This window comes from Prionailurus bengalensis, chromosome B2 (assembly GCF_016509475.1).
Source record: "Prionailurus bengalensis isolate Pbe53 chromosome B2, Fcat_Pben_1.1_paternal_pri, whole genome shotgun sequence".
Taxonomy (NCBI): Eukaryota; Metazoa; Chordata; class Mammalia; order Carnivora; family Felidae; genus Prionailurus; species Prionailurus bengalensis.
In genome coordinates, this window is record NC_057349.1 from 23,599,951 (window position 1) to 23,614,099 (window position 14,149).

A 14,149-nucleotide genomic window follows, 5' to 3' on the forward strand; every position below is an offset into this window, starting at 1 on the left:
GGAGCAGAGCTGAAGCAGAGAGAGTCCCTCCTGAGTCTGGTAGCTCCAGACCCCGCAGAGGCCTGGCTGACTTTGGATTCCACATGGTAGCCCCGTATCCATCAAACCGACTCCCCTGTTTGCTCAGGCTGGCTTGAGTTAGTTTCTGTAACCTGCAGTTTGGAACCTTGACTAACACTGTGTTCTACTGACATATGGGGCCATGTTGAGGACTACACGAAGTTTACATTTTTCAACAGATAACGTCCCCAGTGAAAAGGAGACCTAGTCCCCATTACACTCCCCCAGAAGAAGTAGGAAGTAGGAAGAAGAGGGACGTTGACCTCTTGTCCCAAGATTAAGAGGTCTAGATGTCTTACACTGCAACCATAGTAAGGAAGGAACCCAAGAAAAAACTCCTTTCTTTCCTATGGATGAACTCCAGATATGTTTTCTTCTCTGTATTTATTGAAACCATATATGGGTAAGAGCAATGGATCTGGGCCACACTGTCGTGGATTCAAATCCAAGCTCAGGCTCTTACTCACTGGCACATTGCTCAACCTCTCTGGGACTCAGTTTCTTTAGCTATAAAATGGGAGCAATATGTCTCTCACAGAGTCATGTTGGAGTCACTAAGGGGGCCTGGTGGGCACCCGTCTTCCCAGCCCAAGTTTTGTACACTTACGAAATACGAAAAATGAAGGTTGGTGGAAACAGAATGACTTCTTTATCATTGGTGCAGGCTACCGTGAACAACACCGCTAAGTGTGTGAGTCAAAATCAGTCCATACTCCCAAGGAGACCCTTCACGCCAGGGAAGCGTGAGTCTACTGAGTTGTGGCACCACCCAGGTTGTGGCCTCCCCTGGTGTGAGAGGAGACTCACCCTCAGAAGCTGGGACAGGAGCTCAAAATGTGAACCAATGGCTGCAGCCTACCCAGCAAGTGCCTGTGGGCAGCAGGGAGGAGCAGGGCGAGAGCCCACCGGTGAGGGAGAAAACCCTCTCGGTGGCCAGGAGTGGAAAAATGGTGTTTCCTCACCTCAGCCCCCCACTGATAGTTGTCAGGATTGAGTGAAATAATCCTGGCAAGTGGCATCCCATCCCATGGGTATCTAACCCAATCAAAATCAGCTATTATCTTCAGCAAGAAGAGACATAACTGACAAGTTAGGACACCACTGACAACTTCCGCCCACAGCTGCTTTCGATGGATGCATGTGTTGGGGAGATGTGGGATGGGTTGTGTACATCTGTTACTCTCTCATGTGTTCCGCTCACCCTGCTTCAGGCAGGACGTGAAGATCTCTGTGTGCCGGCCAGGACTTCAATATGTATAGTTTCTAGGTGTTACTGCTACGAGCAATGCGGCTATAAACTCTTGTACACGCTCTTGGTGCCCATGTGTATACACTTTAGTACCTCTGTGGAATTTCTAGCCGGGGACGTATGTATGTGTTCAGCTCTAGCAGATGCTGCCAAACAGGTTTACAATGTGACACTCCCATTTCTGGGATGTCTAGACATATATGAGTGTGAGAACAGGGGGAATGGAAAGGGGCTGAGAAGCAGCTCTCTGCTGTGGGAGGCAACAGCCTTTGTCCAAAGCCCCCCATGCTCTGCCATGAGGAAGGCTGGCCTAAGGGGAACAGAGGCAGAGACACAAGGTCTACCAGCCACCCCACTACAAGAGATTCTCACAGTACCAACACTGGGGATTCTGAGGGCCAGATTTTTTGAGAAAAACATTTTCTCATGTGTGTGGAGCTGGCTGGGGTTTGTAAAAGAAAGGTCGATGGGAGTGTGAGTGCACAGATGTGCCAGTCCACATAATGGCCCAAGTGTCCTGAATCCAAGCTCCCTGAAAGTCGCGTCCCCTGTATGTCTTCATCCCCACATATCCCAATGCCATGACTGTGCCCCCACCTAGGAAGAGCTCCATTGACCCGTGCTGAAAGAATGAATAGATTTCTGATGAGCTGACTCAGGGAAGGGTCCACCACAGAGGGTATAAAAAGAATTAGACATGGGGCACCTGGCTGGCTCAGTGGGCAGAGCATGTGACTCTTTTTTATAGATTTTTTAAAAGTTATTTATTTATTTATTTATTTATTTATTTATTTATTTATTTTGAGAGAGAGAAAACAGGGGAGACAGCAAGAATCCCAAGCAGGCTCCAAACTGTCAGCACAGAGCCTGATGTGGGGCTTAAATTCACAAACCATGAGATCTGACCTGAGCTGAAGTCAGAAGCTTAACCAACTAAGCCACCCAGGTGCCCTACAGCATGCAATCTCAGGGTTGTGAGTTCAAGCCCCACATTGGGCATGGAATCCACTTTAAAAAAGAAAAAAAGAATTAGACACAGTCTTCCACTTGTGGAATCTGCAACACCTTTAAAGAGAACAAAGAGTTAAAAGTGGATTCCTGGAGGACTGTGTGGCAGACAAAAGGAGAATCCCTCCCAGTAGGAACTGACAAGGTGCAGCCAGGAGGGAAAGGGGATGAATCAGAAGAGGGCAGTCACAAAATCAAAACATGTCCCAAAGAATGGGTTTTCAACAATATCACACAGTAGTCAACAAACAGGAAGCCCCTCAAAAGTAGCTTCTTAAGATAGGGCGGACAATCTTTGAAGAAGCTATTGCAAGGAATTCAGAAGACAGAAGTCAGATGAATGTGTGTACATGTATATATTATGTTATAACAACATGTATACACAATATACCACCCATTATGTGAACAAGAGGAAACAAATGACATGTTTTCTGCCCACGTAACAAGAACAGTTTGGTTAGCACATTGGCGGCCACCATAATTTGTCCCCCAAGTTGGAAGTTTCATTTATTCTTCCTACACTCAGAGGAAGATAGACAACATTTATTCTCAGAACGAAATCAGTAGAAACCACCTTGCAGAGACCAGAAGGAAAACAGAAAGATGTTTAGAACCAACTGTCTGCTTGGTACTTTATAAGTAATTTCCCTTTGTGCTCATAACAATCTAATTAGGCTGGAATGACTGCCCCCATTGTGCGAGTGTGAAAACTCACACTCAGGTTAAGGGTCCTGTTTGAAAGCACACAGATAGCCAGGGCTGAGCTGGGGTCAACAGCAGGCCTGGCTCACCTGGAGCCCAAGTGTCTTCCCCACGTCACGCTTCTAATGCTGGCAGCTAAGTGTATTTCACCAGCACAGCACCCGAAAACGCTTTATACATTTCTCAATGGAAGGGATTTTTTCTTAATTTAATTTTTTTATTATTATTATTATTATGAATTTTTATTTGGAAATGGTTTAAAACTCGCAAGAAATTGCAGGAATAGCAGAGAGAATTCTTGTGTGTCTTTCACACACCTTTCCCTGACGATAATATCATCCATAACTATAGTACCTGGTCACAACCAGGAAGTCGATGTTGGTACAAGACTATTTATTATCAGGGTTTTTCAATGAATCCTCACTGAGGACTCAGGCCAGACAATTACTTGTGCCCGAACGCTGTCCTGTGCTTTGTAGGATGTTTGCAGCACCCCTGGCCATTTGCACCTCCCTCCCCAGTTGTGACCACCAAAAATATTTCCGGATGCAGAAATAGCTTTTAAAGTACCAAATTGCTGGGATGCCTGGGTGGTTCAGCCGGTTTAGTGTCAGGCTCTTGATTTTGGCTCAGGTAATGAGATTGAGCCCCACGTTGGGCCTGACACTGAGCATAGTGCCTGCTTGAGAGTCTCTCTCTAAAAAATAAAAAGATAAAGTTCCAAATTGCTTTATATTCTTTATTCAAAATACAACTTCGGGTTCAGCATCTCTCAGACATAACACATGTAGAAAAATAATCACAACAAACAAAGTTTTTGTTTTTGTTTTTAATCCTCGGGATTTAAAAGACATTTTCAAACCACAAAAATATAATTATCCTTTAAAAAATCAAGGAGAAATAGGAAGGCTGCATTTTGATTACAGTAGTTCTCTGTTTAAATAAACACTAACAAAAATCACATTCACAGAAATCTGTTACTCATCCCAAACATTCCTGGGCACATTTCTCAAGCAAATCTTAAAACACAGATTGATAAGGTTATTTTCTCTCACATTATTAGAGAGAACTGTTAAAACATTCTAATGTGATCACATAAAAATCTACTGTCTGAAATAGTGACCCATTCTTGCTGCTGCTGGCTGGCTGATAAAGGAGCATTTGGCCCCATCTTGTTTCAGCTGAGGAGGGCAGACACTGTGCCGATGAAAGTTGATGGTCATTTCTGCTCCAGCTCTGAGAACCACCCCCTACTCTCAGACAGGGTTGGGAACCTCACCAACTTCCTTGGGCAAGTCAGAGCCCTCCACAGGTAGTATCCCTAGAAAGCTCAGGGATTCCAGACACACACCTACTGAAGCTATGTTGCATTTTAGACTCTGGAAAAATGACTTGGGTGTCAGAACCTGCCATTGCTTCTTACGATTATGCCTACAGAGAGTGTTGCTGAATCATTCTGGAAACCCTTGGCTATATAACATGTTTATCTGGGTAGTGAACCAACTGGATGTAGCAGGTAGCAGAATCAACAGCAAAGTCTCAAAAAGCTACGCCTTCCACCTCCCAGCAGCCATCAGCACACTTCTGCTCAGGCTAGAGCCTGTGGGGGATGGGACCAGACAAGCCATGGCCCAGGCCTGAGGCCCAAAACAGGAGTTTCATCCCCTTTCCACCTTCTCACGGCTTTACACAGTGATAGGTAGCACAGGGGCAGCCCTTACCCCTTAGCCTCAGAACTCAATGCCTTTACAACCCATTTTTTTAATGTTTATTTATTTTTGAGATACCGTGCGCTTGCAAGTGGGGGAGGGGCAGTGAGAGGGGGACAGAAGACTCCATGCTGACAGCTGTGAGCCTGATACAGGGCCTGAACTCACTAACCTCCAGATCGTGACCTGAGCTGAAGCTGGACGCTCAAGAGGATGAGCCACCCGGCGCTTCCTTTACAACCCATTTTGAAGGTGTTGTTTCCTCCACCAGAACAACTAACCTTTCAGAGCATTCATTTTTAATGACTTTATGGTGAATAGCAAAGTCCAAAATAATGCAGGATCTAAAGACAGAAGCGACCTCTAGTTCAGATTTGGGGAAATGGGGAATGAAGAGGTTACTAAGTTACTTTCTTTTATTTGCAAAAGAACATGTTATGTATTTCATTGTTAAACACTTGTTTGTCATTTATTTCCACAATTATCCATTTTATAGATACCGCAGGGACCTTCAAAACTCAATTCAATGTATAGATTTATGATCCTAAAACAATAGACCTCACTAATCTTGGTGTCTGCACTTATTTGTGAAATGGGTTACACAATGGCTTTGGGGTTTTCTGACTGCAAAACGTAACATCACAAGCAACATGCCTGAAATCTGGACATAAAAACACAATTGCTCCTTAACCAGAGGCTCCTTAACCAGACAGGAGTATGCAAATGGACTATTTAAAGGAGTTCTGAACACAAACTCACCTTTCTTTTTAAATAATGTAAAATTATGGGGCGCCTGGGTGGCGCAGTCGGTTAAGCGTCCGACTTCAGCCAGGTCACGATCTCGCGGTCTGTGAGTTCAAGCCCCGCGTCGGGCTCTGGGCTGATGGCTCAGAGCCTGGAGCCTGTTTCTGATTCTGTGTCTCCCTCTCTCCCTGCCCCTCCCCCGTTCATGCTCTGTCTCTCTCTGTCCCAAAAATAAATAAACGTTGAAAAAAAAAAATTAAATAATGTAAAATTAGAAAAAAAAAAAACCCTTATCCTCTCCAAGAAATTGTAACCTCTTTCACTACCCCAGAACAGCCTCCTAAAAGCAAGGGTGTTTTACCCAAAGACTTCAAGGGAGGAGCTGTAGCAATACGTCCTCTAGAGAGCACTGCGAGGTGTCCCCACTAAAGGCTATTCGTTTCCCGTGACCATCAATTTCTCATCTGCTGGAGTGGATGCTTCCTCAACATAACACGTGCATAGCTATTTGCAGAAAAGCCATCTGCGTGATGTGCTCATGAATTTTTCAACTTGGAGATTAAATATTTCAGGCTTAGTTCACAAAAATCTACCTGTTTTCCATCTTCATTCAATTCAGATTTTCAGACAGAATTTCCCATTTCAGGATGCATTAGGATGCTGTTGACTCTCCTTGGGAAATGACCTCAGGTAACAAGTTTCAAAGGACCTGAACACTGCCAACTATAAGACCGGATGATAAGTAAATACGATCATGGAGAAATTAGACTGGTCTAAATGTAAGTTAGTCTAAAATATCTTTGCTTTGCCAGAGATGTTTATAGATACGTACATTTCCCGGTTGAACTGGCTCTGAACTCATGACTTAAATAGACTTTTACTCTTCTATTAGACTCATTGGCAAATCTCACCAGCGCATCTTAAGCGTAAACCCTTGATCTTCGCCAACTCAACAATCGATATTCAGCTGAAATGTGACTCTGTTCTCTCCTTGCCAATATTTGTCCCCTCAGAGGCGGCCAAGGTCAAAGAACTAGACTCCACAAAACGCAAATACAAAGCCTACCCAAAAGATTCAAAAAAGTTTAAATCCTAATGAGTCTAAAGTTAAAATATTTAACACAACAACAACCAGCCCTTGGAGGATTAAAGGACCATTTAGGGCTGCTTTCCAGTAGTCTCCCTGATCCGCTACAGGGAGTCCAGAGAGGAACATGAAAACACAGTAGGTCACCTAGTGGAATGTGTCTATTACGGAGTCGGGAAGAGAGAGCTGGGTCAGCCCCTCCCAGCGGGCCTCGGGCACTCACCTGCTGATCTGCAGGATGAGCCAGGACTGCTCTGGAGAAGGAAAGCAGGGGTCACCAGGCTGAGCCCAGGCTGTCAGGATCCACCCTGGTCCAAGCCCTTTGCCCTTGTGTGGCTACCACGAGCACATCCCCGATCTCTGGAAGACCATCCTTGCCCCGGCATTGTGGGAATTGGCTGCGCAAAGGCTGGACTGCAAACAGCTCCCTGTTTGTCAGGATTTGCTTATTAAGTTGCCATACGTCATAGTGCTGTCTTTAACCCACAAACCTGTGCTCCACTGCCTAAATCAAAAATACACATTTGATTCAGTTCCATGATGCCACAAAAAAGGAAAGCATCCCATTTCCTCTCGAAGGCTGTTCTTTGCAGTCCTGACAAAGCACATGCGACACAAATCACAATACTCCAAGTGGCTCCAAGCCACACGCTCTTAAGAAACACGACTGAGTCAGGAAATGAAAAAACTTGGCATACTCAAATATGTGCACCTGCTGTGCTAGATAGCAGCAAGATGGGGAACTCGCGAAACAATGTATAGTCCAACACTACAACTCCAAAAATGAAATGAGCAGAAGGTTCAGCTTTGCTGCGAGTGAGCAGACTCACGAACCACAGCATCACCAGGGAAGCCCTCAGCCCGGGTCAGGGAGGAAAGGCACAGCAGGTGAGGGCATGGTCAGGGGGAAAGCCCACTGAGCACCCAACCGGACAAAGTTCCCCTGGCCCTGCAGCTAAGGTTGGTGGATGACAACTGCTCCACCCCCACGTGCTATAGGAATGCTGCTGGAGCTGTGGCCCTGCTGCCTATGAAGAGAGGCATGTCAGCCCCCAGAGCTTGCTGGGTTTCTGGGATCCTAATCCAGTACTTCACTGAAGCAGGATCTTTGTCTCCCTGAGGGAAGTCTTGGAACGTCCTGATCACCCTGCTTCATAAACCTGGGGATTTTAAGGGGAAACTCTGTTCCATACAGACTGCTACATTTTCCAGCCACTGCTTCTGAGACCTCAGATAAGGACACACACTTCATCCAACATTTCCTGACCCAGTGATCCATGGACCCACTTGCCCATAAAGAAGATGCTGGAATCTCTCTGGTAAAATTCAGCATCATTAAATGAGCCGAGCAGAACTGAGTTTTGATCATTAGAGCTAATAGATACTTCAGCTGTTACATTTCAGCATTTCAACTAGAATGACAGGCTCCCCCCTCACTCCCTTACTCAAGGTAAATATTCCTGAAAAAAACCCCACAAGTGAATTGTTGGAATTTTGCTTTGGGGGATGAGCATGTGAGTTTTCATTCCACTCTGGAAATATACTCTCAAACACTTCCTTGGTCTGGCCAGTATCGCCCCTTCTTTTGAAACTACCTCTTCAAAAACAAAACCTATTTAACTTCTTTATGTTTCTTTGCAAAATGTTTGTTATCAGTCTATAATGAAAAGTTGGCACTTTATAAAATTGACATTTAGAAGATTGCTTAATACTTAATGTATGAAGGGCCATAACCACGTGCAGAAAGACTGGGCTGTTCCAAATCTTTTACAAAATTCTGAACCTTAGAAAAACTATTCTCCAGGATTTGTGAGACAGCAAAGCTAGATTTCCTCACCTGAAAGCCAGGTTTGACTTTCATTATATTATGAAATAAGTACTTTTAAGATTCATTGTTTGAATTCCAAAATATACTTTTGAAAGTCAATAATTTTTTTAAATAAAAAATTTGCTCTTCATACCTCTTTAAAATCCATTTCTTACTTTATTCCATATTTGAAGGGTTACCTTTTGAAGAATACCAGACAAGGGGATCTCTATTTTGATCATGTTATTGGGCTCCTAATTTCATCCTTGTTTAATTTTAAATAATCCCAAACAACCCAAAAAATAATGCATAATTATCATATGAATTGGCATTTCAAACTGTGCTATAGGCCATATACACTAGCAATATGTTTCAACTAAAATGTATTCATAAACACATAAGAAAAATATAAAATATATTTATCTAAGTGTTCTTATGCAATAATGCATTTTTTAAAAAGAAGTGGCATACAGAACTCAGTATGAGGCGTTGCATGAAAAAGCTTGATAATTTTTGTATTTAGTAACAGAAAAATGATGCAATTGTTAAAATTGTAAAAAATTGTAAAAATGCAATTGTTAAAATTGCTTATTTCTATGGTTATAAAACTTTTTATAAGTGTATGTGAATTAAGTATTCATTGTTTCATAGACATGACTATTTTTTAGTCTGCTTTACTCCAAGCATAAATTATAATGAACTTCGGATGGCTTTCCGCTAATAATTATTTGAAACTTTTCCCCATGATCAATTACCTTTGGCAACCACTGCTATAGTCAAAAGGAATGTCTCCAAAACAGAGGTTAAACTAAATATTTCCATGGCTTAGGACATCTCATTTTGAGGCATGGAAGTATCTGGCAGTTTCTGTAGCTTGATGTCAGTTCAGATAGATGCTATATTTCAGCCGTACTGATTTATTATTATTTCTTAGATGAAAGAGGACAAGTAGATTCTCCCCCCTTGCACAGTAATAATTGTACATTTGGTGTCTTAGTGTTTATTGTAACCAAGATTACTGAAAATAATGTAAACAGTTTTACCTCTACCCACAAGAGGTTCATTTCAAGTGGCAAACCTTGCTGAAAGTTTAGCTACTTTATTAAGTGTAACTCTCAGCATCTACTGTTAAAAAATACTACTTTTCTAGAGCCAGATAAAAGACCAGTTAGTAAATATTTTACCTTTTGCCATATAGCCTTTGTTGTATCTACTCAACTTTACTTAGCAGGAAAGCAGTCACAGATTATATGCAAATGAATGTGCATGGCTGTGTTCCAGTAAAACCTCATTTATGGAAACTGAATGTAAATTTCATATAATGCTCATGTGTCACAAAACAGTATTCTTCTTTTGAGTTTTTCCAATTGTTTACAAATGTAAAAGCATTCTCAGCTCTCAGGCCCTACGAGAACAGGCTTCAGGCTGAATTAGGCCCATGGGCTGTGGTATGCCTACCCTGGTTCCTATACAGCAATGGTAGAAACCATCCTTCTTAAAGATTACCATTACAAAATGAATTGACTGTACTCATCATGTGCTGGAAAATAATGAAAACGAAAGAAAGACAAATTACCAAGGGGTAACCAAGGTGTGGTTAAAAATCAGGTCCTCAGCCAGGATACTTACCTGTCCTGCTCATACATAGCCACTTTATCTTGGCATCCACAGCATCAGCAGCTGAGTGATGGAGGCCAGTGTGCACAGCACCCATCTGGTTCTGACAACATGTACCTGTTGGGCATGCTTCATCTCCTATCAGGTCATCACTACCCATTGTGGCTCTGACTAAAGACAGAAAGACACCTGTCCATTACACACACACACACACACACACACACCCTCCAATCACCCAACCACTGGAAACTCTAGCTTCTCTGGCTGCTAAAGGCCCAGAGAAGTCTAGCAGCTATTATGTGGTCCGCCTATACAAGGGGGTTGAGGGCTGGTGACTGCAGCTTACACAGGTCTACGGGATTACTCTAATATATCAATTGACCAACCACCTCATTTTGGCAGGGGACAGAACCCTCCTACAAAACATTTCAAAGAACATTTTTGCCCAGAATAGGAAATCTGGGCCTTTCCACATCAGAGAGCAAGGATTGGAGGAAAGAAACTTGAAAATACTGTTAACTATTTGAGGAAGATCACCTGTCAAGACCTCCCAAACTCCCCAGGAGCTGAAATATAAAGTACAGTGTAAAAGAGTGTGCAAGTTGCCTTTACTTTTTTAAAGGACATGTGTACACATAGGCCCAAGTAATATCCAGTCTGTGCAAACATCTCCCAGATCCCAGTTAAGAGAAAAGGACGGCCCAGCCCAGGCCCCACCCGGTTTTCTCAGAGAAACAGGCCCCTCTGCGAAGGCTCCCCTTCACGCCCACGGTCCAGTGCATTCTCCTGGCATGATGTGGCAGGATGCCTGTCCTTTCCCTGAGACTCAGGCATCTCCAACAAGCAGCAACGGCGAAAACACTTTGTCTATAGTTTTAAACAAATCCCAAGGTCTTACAATTAGGCGCAAGGGTCAGGAGACTTTTTCTTGGAGAAAGCTATGGCTCGGAATCTTGAGAATTTTTTCCCATTCTGACGCAGAGCGAGAATCCCAGAAGCAGCGGAGGAAGGCCTAAGCGAGGAGACAACGGGCGGGCGAGGAGTTTCGGTGCTCATAAGGCTCACTCGCCGGATCCGTCCTGGTGAAAGTTTGCCGTTGAACGGCTCCCTCCTTTCCTTCCCCGAGGTACGGGGCTCAGCAAATCGTCCCCGCAGGTCACCCGGTTGCTCTGGGGCGGCGCGCGGCCTGGAGCCCGGCCTTGGGCTCAGAGCGCGTCGGAAGGGCGCACATAGCGCAGCGTGTAGTTGGCCCCCGAGTTATTGTCCCAGTACTCGCCCTGGGCACAGCGGTAGCACACGGCGAAGTGGACCGCGGCGCCCGGTTCGTCCGCGTCTTCCCCCTCCTGGGGCTGCAGGCCGGGGGGCAGGCACAGCGAGAAGTGGAAGCGCTCGGCGCCTGGCTCCTCCTCGGCGTCCCCGGGCCCCCCCGACGGCGCCTCAGGTGGCTGTGGCTCCGCCGGCGGCTCGGGCTGCAGCTCAGCCGGCACGTCTAGGAAGGAGCGCCACTCGGTGAAGGTGTAGCGCACCGCCACGGTTCTCGGCCCAGGGCAGCCCAGCACCCGGCCGGAGCCCGTCACCTCCGCTCCCGAGGGCGCAGAACACTGCACGCGCTCCAAGCACACGCGCTGCCGCCGCAGTCTCTCGGCGGCGGCGCTGGGCCCAGGAAGCTCGAAAAGAGGCCGAAGCCGGGTAGGCGGCGCAGAGAGGGCCGCGGTCGCGGTCGCCGCGGCCAGCAGGCCGGGAAGCTGCTCCAGGTCTTGGGCGCGCATGGGGAAGCTGCGCAGGCGGGAGAGCACGGCGGGCGGCACCTGCGGCTCCTCCGCCTCGCTGAAGTGCTTCACGCTGGCCAGGCTTAGCCCCAGCGCGTCCGCGAACTGCACTCGCTTCTTGCACTTGGCGCAGCAGCTGCCGGGACCGTGCGGCAAGCCCTCGGCCCCCTCGCCGCCCTCCGGGCCGAGCCCCAGGCCAAGCTGCTGGCGCTGGCGCAGCAGCTTGGCCGCCTGCAAGATCGGGTCCGCGGGCAGGGAAAAGGAACGCGGGAGGCGACGGCGGCACTCCAGCAGCTCCTCCGGCTCCTGGGAGGCGGCCTCTTCCTCCGCGGACAAGGGGTCAGCGTCGGGGCTCGGGGCTTCTGACGCGCCGCCGCCGTCGCCCCCCGGAGTGGGCAGCCCCTCGGCTGGCGGGGGCTCTCCAAAGAGCGCAGGTCCCTGTTTCTCCAAACTTAGCGCCCCCTGGGGCTCCATGACGCTGTCTGGCCCCGGGACTGTCCGTATCGCTTCTCCCTGGAGACTTAACACCTTGGGTCGTTGCAAGGGCGCGCAGAGCCCGCCCCTGGCTGGAGAAGAGAAGACAGTCCCACTGCGTAGCCCCGGGTTTTAGCGGCGGCGACCCGGCGCGAAGTGGGAGGAGGATGCCAGCGTGGGGCCGGCTCTGGGGATTGAACCTGCCAGCGGAGGGGGAGGGCCCAGGGCGGGGAGGCGCAGGCCGTGGGAACACCGGGAACCTGGGCGGCGCGGGCCGGAGCTAGCGGGCGAGCTTCCCGAAGGCTGAGGCAGAAGGTGGAGACGGCTCTCTGGAAGTTGGGGGCTCCCTTTTCCCTCCCGCCCACCCCGGCGGGGCCCGAGTCGGTCCTGCCTCCGGAGCTCCTCGGATGAACTGGCGCTCAGCTTTCGTGGACTCGGGCGCGAACTGCCTTCCTCCGGCGCGTCAAGTTGCCCCAGGTCTGGACGGGTCCGCCCTCTGGCGGGTCGCAAAGCCGTCTCCTCCCGGGTGTCGCGGCGGCCGGGGAAGTCCCCGGGGGCAGGCGCGCAATTAGGGAAGCTCGCCTGCGGGCAAGCGGACCAAGAGCACCGAGCGCCTCCCTCGCTTTCTTTTCCTTCCTTCCCAAACTTCGGGGCTCCCGGGCTTCAGTCCCGCTCTCCCGCCGGCCCGGGACCGGCGCGCTGGCCTCGGCGCTCCCGCAGTGGCGGCGCCCGGGGGCTGGGGCCGAGTCCGGGGCGGGGACGCGGCTCTGCGCCGAGAGCTGCCGGAGGCCATTAGCTCGGGGCCCGGGAGCACGTCCCCGCTCCTCCCCCCTGTCCCGCCCGCCGCGCTCCGGGGCCCCGAAGACCGGGGCCCCGCGGGACCGTCGCCGCACGCACTGCCTCTCCCCGAGGCCCCGAGGGGCCTCGGCGTGCGCTAGGGCTGCGAGGCGGCCGACCTGCGGCTCTACCGGTGGAACGTGGAACCTGGGCACTGGGGAGACCTTCGGTAGTGAGTTTTTGTTGTTGGTTTTGTCTGTTTTTAAGGCTAACTTTACCTTGATCAAAGTCAGTGTCTCGCAAACATCAGCGCGCGTCGGCGTCACCTGGAGGGGTTGTGAAAACATTCCTAGGCCACCCTGGAGTTTCTGATTCAGTGTTGCTGAAAGTATTTCCAACAAGGTCATGCCGATGCTGGGCTCCAGGGACCGCATTTTGGGGACCTGCGTATAAACCTGTGTGGACGTGTGGAGTTACTTGTGTAAAAAGCTAGGGATTCTAGAAACATAGATACAGTATTTCAGGGGAAAAAAAGAAAAGAAAAGAAAAGAAAAAAAAAAAGAAAGAAAAGCCAACCTACCCGGGTCTAACTGAGGCATGGTAACTAAAATACCTTATGGTCTGGCAGAATTTAAAGGGGCCAGCACCTTAGGCATTTTGGTGAGGCGGCAGGCATAAGATGGAGAGTAGGGAGTAAGGGTCATATTAATCACTAATATTGACTGAGCACCCAGCCATCAGCAAATGTTGGTTTGAACTGATCCTCCTTGCCTGATCTTATTCTCAGAGCATCATCCCTACTCTACAAGTGGGACATAGAGGTGTAGAAGGATTTTTCATTGCCCAGGCCTTACAGCTAGGTGTGGTGGGATTTGAACCCTGGGCAATGAAGAGGGAAGAGTTCTCCCATCACTAGGAAGCCAGGGCTGGGGGTGTGATGCTTCTGAGGAAGGGGCTCTGCCATCCTCCTGTTAGGGTGGTAGGTCCTTGGGTGCCCAATATAAAATTCCATGATTGCATGTCAACTTGGAAGCTTACAAGAGGCGCGTGATACTCTGTGTGTCTCCCTGAACAACTCCAAGATTTGGGGAAGAAGACATTATTTTTACATTTAGGTAAATATTTACATATTATGGAGTTAAACAC

General features: G+C 48.1%; 1 protein-coding gene across 1 annotated transcript; it reads right to left on the reverse strand.

Annotated features, from left to right (window-relative positions):
• Window positions 1–10,574: 10,574 nt before the first annotated feature.
• PPP1R3G (protein phosphatase 1 regulatory subunit 3G) lies at window positions 10,575–13,050 on the reverse strand. Its single transcript, XM_043590897.1, has one exon. The coding sequence runs from the start codon at window positions 12,224–12,226 to the stop codon at window positions 11,189–11,191; it is 1,038 nt and encodes a 345-aa protein (XP_043446832.1). The 5' UTR covers window positions 12,227–13,050; the 3' UTR covers window positions 10,575–11,188.
• Window positions 13,051–14,149: the final 1,099 nt, after the last annotated feature.